Genomic DNA, 7,507 nt, shown 5'->3' with positions numbered 1-7,507 from the left:
TATATTCGGATATGGTTAATTCATTGTACTTTGGCTGGTGTGAATAATGTCTACGTAAATACTGAAGTCGTATCCATATCGGATTAATGATGGTCCGCAGTAGAGTAGAGTTACTAAGAATAATTTAACTACAGTATGTGTAAAATCAGGTAAAAGGTTGCCGTGCAGATTGTAGCTGCGAATGCTACGAAAAGTATAAAAGCATGCAACTTTCGATTATTCTGTTAGTTCGTTCTAGAAGTCTTTAGTAGTAGCATTCGGCTAGGGTAGAGCTGTGTGTAGTTAATCTTTGTATAAGATTCAATAAAGCACTTATTTTTCTAAAATTTGGAATTTCGTGATTGGGTATATATCACAAAGTGCAAAACGTTCAAATTTTCAAGACAATGTCAATCTAAAGTTATTTCTTACCATGTATCATCAGTTGGAATACTAATCATGAATTATTTCGTTGAAATACGTGCTCTGTAGTTTGCGTTGTACCTTTTCAGAATGAGTGTAGCAGCTGCTACCTTGCTGCACTTATTTTTGTATGACCCTGTCCATGATAGCAGTAAACGTTGTCTCCTTTTCTAAAAGTAGTAGTACAGTACTACTACACTTAGACTAAAACGTTCATGTACACTTTACTAATATACTGCGATTTTAATTTCATTTTAATTAAAGCCACAAACGTCTTTAAGAAACCTCAATCCCCAAGAGGATCCGAAAGCTCTAAGGTTTCCTCTGCCAAAAATAACACTGTACTGTACTGTACTGTACTGTACAGTAGATACCTCGCTCGTATACAGTACGTACTGTACTTGTGAGTTAATTTGACTGCGCAGTAGTGTATTGTATACTGTAGTAATATACTGTACAAGTGTACAGTACTGTACTGTAAGGAGTCTCACCTGTTGTTTAATACGCATGAGCGGTTACTAGCCGAACCGCAGTGGCGCGTATTATAATAGTGAGAACAAGATGGATGCAGCAGACTTGCGAGAGGTCAACTTGCGTAAAGCTCTTAATTTAGCAGTAGAAGATGCCACCAAGAAAGCGCAGTAAGTGGAAATTGAATTGTGTATGATTGTAAATGATAGACAGGTAAATCGTTGGAATGACAATAACAAGTGGTTCTAGTGATAATAAAATATGGAACTTAGTCGATTTCATCACCACAAATTGAGTTTGTAGTAAAGAGTACAATTTGTTGAAGGCTAGAATGTATTCAAACTCGACATAATTCCTTGTTAATGGATTGATCAGGGCTAAATGTGTCAAGTTATATCGGCGTCAATCTAAGCATAATGCTTCCAATCCAAAACCTGAAGTTGCGTTAGAAATTATACAACAATGCCTAGAAAAACTGAAAAAGTCTATGGAGGTTTGTATAATATGTACGTTATCTTGTTTTCCGATCAAGTCTTCTTGATGAAAGTCTTACAGTACTGTATACTGCTTTAAATGAGTCTATCGTATAACTTATAGCGAATAAAGTCAATCTGTTTCTAATTTGAAAGGAGTCTAAGTATTTACATTACATAGGTACGTTGGTGTAGGATGATTGTGAATACTAGACACTATTATATATACAGCCTGTTAGCCTGTCAAGTTGTAAGCAATAAACATCTGTATTCCAATATTGACAATTGTTAGGACGAGTTTCAAGTTATGTTAGAGGAAGAGGAAATTCCGTTAGCTTTAAAAGAATTGGTTAGAGTACAGAATCAATTTTATCAGCATTTTCCTGATCGTAAAGGTGTAAAAGCTTGGTAAGCCTTCTGTTAACTCAATTAAAATTGACTTGAAGGGAAAAACTTTCTTTCATTAAACATTCTATACAGTCATATTCATGAAGATATGAGACTAAATATCGTATTTGTAAATAATCCTGTTACTTTATGTACTGAAGGCGTCCTACTAATCATTCTTTAACGGATGGACGCAGCGAAAGAATGAAAGAGAAGTTCTACTACCTCAATCAATGCAAGGATGATTTAGTGAAGGTTTGTAATACAATCATCATTCAATCAGTATATAATAACGGTAGAATGGTGTGTGTAGTTATTCGTTCGTTTTATAATTAATATTTTTGGCATTATAGATCAAGCAAGAAGTGGCAGATGCTGCAGAAATATTAAAACAACGACGCCAGATTATTGACGATCATTTCTCATGCTAGTATCTGACGCGAAGCTAGGTATATGTTGCAAAAATTTTGTTTTCACTAAGATACGATATGTGCATATTGGCATCAACGATTATAATAATTGTTATGAATACTATTTGCATAACAACTTTTTATTTGCAATTAGATACGTCTGCCGTTGCTCGAGAAGATAAAAAGAGAGAAAAATAAAACAGAATTGACGATATCAATAATTACGCATCAGATGCTTTATTATTTTTCACTGCATCAATTGTATATTCTAACATTGAAAAAATTTTAAGATTTTATTGTGTACCATGTTGTCCTAATACGAAGATGATAAGACATCTTCATTTTCTAAATTGTAAGTTGTTTTTTAGAGTGCCTTATTCTATATTTAAGCTTCTGCACATCTACTGCAGTTTTTAATCGAATACAATAAGCTGCTAATAATTCATTTACGCCTTGTCCAGTTATTATTATCATTGCCAAGATACGTTAGATTAATAGTGATACGTAATATATATAAACACGTAATGTATGATATATAGAATATTACTGCTTAAAAAAATTGAAGACATCCTTTTCGTCGTAATATATTTATGTCTGTCGTTGCAGAATACGTAATTAGTATACTCGATATCGCACAAATTGTAGTGATATTTTTTGGGAATAATGTACAGGAATATATAGTATATAACTCGTTTAACATTTTTTATCAAAATCAAATTTGTGATACTGAGTGCAATACTGCTAGTAGATCTAGCATATTATTAAAAATCATACAATATTAACAACTTAATAACGCCTTTTAGGAAAGATGCGAATGAAAACAATCATAGATATGAATATAAAGCATACAAAAGCCAGCATAATCCATAACCACCATGCGCACGGCTTTTTTACATGCTTTGAAAGTCTGTCAGATTCTACCTTTAATCTTTCGTAATTGGAATCAGCAGTTTTATTTATTGATTGAAGATTCTGGCATCGCCGAGAAAAAAAGAAAGCAGCATCTTTACCTTCATTCTAACAGACTCCATTCCAGGAATTGATACCAAAACATTCTAGTAGTATAGTTACTGTAAAGCAGTTATCTGCAGTGATTGAATGCATTTATTATTACCTTATTATCTTCTTGAATTATAGCACGCGTTAGTAAACTAGTTTGCTTTAAGCTCTTGGCCATACCAGCCATTTCTTCAGTTATCTTTTCATGATTGGCGCGGTGGTATTTTAATAAGGCATCGTCATCAACATTATCGTCGGTAGAGTTTTCATCACCCAGTAACCTGTTATCATTGTTTAGGAGGTCGTTAATATCCGTGTGATGGCGTAGAGAGGCTACATAGTGTCACACTTAATAAAAGAAATTCGCTTTCTACCGACTTGTTCTATACGTGTAACGTATTTATGAAATTAATCATACCTCTTTCTTAATGACGCTTCTTCTTGGCCTTTCAGTGATAACATTTTTTACCAAATACAATATAGAGTTAAATTAGTCATCAAACTTACATGAGTAGATGACTGTTATAGATATCTATTCTTGGTACTTACCTGGTAATGGATTTTTTTTCTTGATGTCCTATGACCAAAAATCAAACAGCATTAAAATGATATCATTTATAGTGCGTTTATATCAAGGTATACTATTGTATCATACTTTGGAAAATAACTCCTCCTTCATATCTTTATGATATTTAGATCTTGCAAGATAGTGTAAATTCTTTCCATTTTCGTCAGGATGACTATCACCGTTAAGTAGATATCGGGCTGTTGTAGTCGGTTGTTCGATTTCACTTGTTCTTTTTCGTGACTATCAAGACAGCATTATGGTAAAAATTAAATGATGATATAAGAGAATAAACTGTAGCGAAATATCACCAATATCGGTATCATATCTAATATGCTTCTGTATCTTATGTGCAAGTTTAACACGTGTATTCATAATTATATAATCGGAGCTGGTATGCTGTCAAAATAACTACAGTCATTGAAAGTTGGAACTGGTATCGCATGTACACATACAACATACCATATGATACTATTACAAGTACCTTTTCATTTTCAACATAACACTTCAAGAAATTCATTCTCTTAGTATAATCAGTGATACTTTGAGGTCCGGAGTAGCTATGTGGAATTATTGATAACTTTATTAGGGTAGACGTAAACAGTATCGATCGATAGGATTGAGTCATTCATTGATTAAAGTAGCAATGTAATTTTATAACTATGACGGAACTATTGTTTAGCCTACAGCATATTAGCTAATAGCAATGACTATCGAATTGTGGTAGCTATACAGTAATTATTCTCGTAAGATATTACGCAGTTACTGTTTACGTCAGCACAGCTTACAAGAGTCTGCTACAGTATCTATGGTTTTTTGTGGATGATCACTTTAGTACGATAGAGTTGAACTCGTTTAGCATATTGCCTAATAAGAACGAGATCATCTACGTGTATACTTGTACTCACTATACAGTACTACAGTATCGTCATGTTGGCATCGTTAACATAATCCATTGATCAACGAAAAGAATTTCAACTTACCTGCCGGATTTTTCTAATTCAAGATACTTGTTATACAACGTATCGATAAACTGCAACATGACAAAGTACAATCAAAGGGTCAATTACACTTAGTTGAGATTGATGGTATTCATTTCCTTTATAGCAGGTACTATGTACAACAGCATTGTATTTGATAGTCGACTACAGCACAAAATTATTTCAAATATCTTGACCGACGAATAAATGAAGAATACCAACAATACCATGATACTGTTATTTGAATAACGACAAGTCCACGTCTATCGACTGTCGACATTGATCTATTTACCCTTTCTAGTCTCCAGTCAATTGGCTTATCCGTTCTTGTAATTTCTGATGCCATTGCTTCACAACGTGATAGCAAACGCTGAAAATCAATTTCTATTCTAGTCATGGTAACCATGATTGGATTATTGAACTCGTTTCTACTTTCAGGATTTCCTAGTTTTAGCTTGTTGCACAGTCTGTATCAATTTCAAAAATAGAGATGATCCTTCGGTGGATTTCTTCCTACGATAAGATAATAGCACTTAGTCTGAGTAGCGCCGTATCACCGACACAGTCTATCCACGACTTCGATTCCTTTATGGAATGCAATTAATGCCTTTACTTCTATTTATTTATTAATAGAAATGTGTTTGCTGCAGTTAGTCCCCAACATTTAGCCAAAGGACAAGATTGGGTTGAGTTTGATCATCCAGGTGTACAGTGTACAGTACATATGAGCGTTCAGTACTGTACACTGTACAGTACTGACATGCTCACTGTGGAATTAATGCACGCAGTACAGTACAGTACTGGAAATACTGTACACTGTACAGTACACTGTACAGAACTGACATGCTCACTGTGGAATTAGTGCACACAGTACAGTACTGTACAATACTGGAAATACTGTACACTGTACACTGTACAGTACTGTACCGTATAGGAACCCTGAAAACTGAGCTGGAACATGAACTGGAACCCTGAAAAGTAGACTTTTGTATAGAAACTACAGTATCGCTTTGTGGGCTAGAGTGAAATGGAAGGCACTGGTCTAGTAGCGCTTGTAGCTAAACCTGTCTTGTACAATTGTACTACAATATTTGAGCCAGCATTGCCATTGGCAAGGACAACAACTGGAAGAAGGAAGAAGCCTTGGATTAATCAAAGACCGATGGCTTTCACTTTATACGCCTTGTTAGAAGCGGCTCTGCTATGTATTAATGCCATTGCTATCTTGAATGAAGAACGATTTTTAGCCAAAGGTATCGTACCGTTATTCTATGCACAGTGCAGTATTGTGACGAGAGTAGAATTCACTTTCCAACTACTGTAAAGAACTGTCAATCCAAAGTCTTCCTCCTTACTCATCAGTTGAACATAAGTAGAGTGGATATAACTTGATAGAAGTTGGATAGTATTTCAATTGAAAACGATGCAATAAGATGGATGATACAATGTTGAAAGTGCTCTAAATATCCTACATACAAGCAGACTACAAACTTCAGATATCATACTGTAGACGAATTGACCGAATCGTTTTAGTCTACAATACAAATACTTGCCAAGACTTCTACTTTAGTTCTATATAAGTAGACTTAAATGAACTGTAAGGTAAAGTATTTCATTGATGATGGAGTCGATAATTGAACGATAATCTTGATGAATACGGTACATCTATCATCATACAAAGAATACTATACTGTAAATGATGCTTTGTGTATTGGACAATTCAATATCCTAAACTGTCAGTAGACAGTACGTAGTACTCGTTGATTCAATTATACATCATGCCAATAGATGAACATTGGATTGCCTTACAAAGTAATTGCTGGCAAATAGATGATGAAGAACAATGATGATATAACTGTCTAACTAGAATGATCTATCATTTCAGTCGGTTGGTCCTCATCTCAACCTCAAGGATATGGCGAAGAAGAAGGGGTCAAGAGTAAACTTATGAACGTTATTAAATCAGTGCAAACATTACTAAGAAGTGAGTACAAAGAATAATGCAGTTAGCGTTTTGAATAATTTAGTGACAAATAGTGTAATTTATTACCCAGATGGTGTTAATTGAAACATACAGTACAGTAGTATACTTTTACCCGTATATACCATAAATAGGAGTAGAGACGCAGGATTAAAATGTAAAAATAGACTAAATACGATCAATCTTGTAGCCACTACAGTGTTAATACTTAACATGGTTAACGACTGTGAAAAGATGGTTGATCTTACTTTGTATAATGTAGCAAAGTTGGAATTGGCAAACTACACCAATTCTTATTCCTGTTTTTTTCTTAAAAAAGTTCCCCTTATAGGTCTCAACATTGTCACAATACTTCTCCTATTACTATTCGGATAAATGGACTATTATGGATATCAATTTGACTCTCACGTGAAGTATTGTTGTCCTGCTGTTGGATGTGCATGCACTGGATTAGAGTGAAAATGACGATCAATATATACCACGATGTTTTATTCAATGCTATTAGTTTATGTTTTTAAGATAAAATTTGTGTATTCATACTCACCAGATAAAAAATTATGAAAAATAACTTACAAAATTGCAATTAATTCTTATCTTCTTTCATGCCATAACTTTGTATATTATGGTAGATCATTGTATAGAACATATTTTGAAATACATTCATTACCTTTAAAAGCCTATACAGTATATATGTTAATAGGTTATATACAATATTGCTACATTAGTACTGTATCATATATTGAGTAGCACTTGAACGATGAGTGATATGCTAATAATATTATTTTTGTTACTTATTGGGGTGATTGATTTGGAATGTTCACGACAACTCTTTATTCGTA

The 7,507-nt window shown here is 33.9% G+C and overlaps 3 protein-coding genes across 3 annotated transcripts; 2 read left to right on the top strand and 1 right to left on the bottom strand.

The window, feature by feature from the left end:
- Positions 1-963: 963 nt before the first annotated feature.
- TRIADDRAFT_54647 (uncharacterized protein) lies at positions 964-2,164 on the top strand (the record flags this gene model as incomplete). The annotated part of the gene is made up of 5 exons (XM_002111040.1): positions 964-1,043; positions 1,249-1,366; positions 1,639-1,754; positions 1,895-1,988; positions 2,087-2,164. The coding sequence occupies 5 exons, from the start codon at positions 964-966 to the stop codon at positions 2,162-2,164; spliced, it is 486 nt and encodes a 161-aa protein (XP_002111076.1).
- A 765-nt stretch (positions 2,165-2,929) lies between these two features.
- Positions 2,930-5,093, bottom strand: TRIADDRAFT_54646 (uncharacterized protein; the record flags this gene model as incomplete). Its single annotated transcript, XM_002110495.1, has 8 exons — positions 2,930-3,115; positions 3,258-3,423; positions 3,561-3,588; positions 3,692-3,719; positions 3,798-3,950; positions 4,192-4,267; positions 4,691-4,740; positions 4,980-5,093. The coding sequence occupies 8 exons, from the start codon at positions 5,091-5,093 to the stop codon at positions 2,930-2,932; spliced, it is 801 nt and encodes a 266-aa protein (XP_002110531.1).
- Positions 5,094-5,714: 621 nt separating this feature from the next.
- Positions 5,715-6,688, top strand: TRIADDRAFT_54645 (uncharacterized protein; the record flags this gene model as incomplete). The annotated part of the gene is made up of 2 exons (XM_002111039.1): positions 5,715-5,940; positions 6,573-6,688. The coding sequence occupies 2 exons, from the start codon at positions 5,715-5,717 to the stop codon at positions 6,686-6,688; spliced, it is 342 nt and encodes a 113-aa protein (XP_002111075.1).
- Positions 6,689-7,507: the final 819 nt, after the last annotated feature.

The sequence above is a fragment of the Trichoplax adhaerens genome, genomic scaffold (genome assembly GCF_000150275.1).
Source record: "Trichoplax adhaerens TRIADscaffold_3 genomic scaffold, whole genome shotgun sequence".
Classification (NCBI taxonomy): domain Eukaryota; kingdom Metazoa; phylum Placozoa; class Uniplacotomia; order Trichoplacea; family Trichoplacidae; genus Trichoplax; species Trichoplax adhaerens.
Note: the sequence above shows the minus strand (reverse complement) of the source record. Positions and strands in the feature narration are given on the sequence as shown.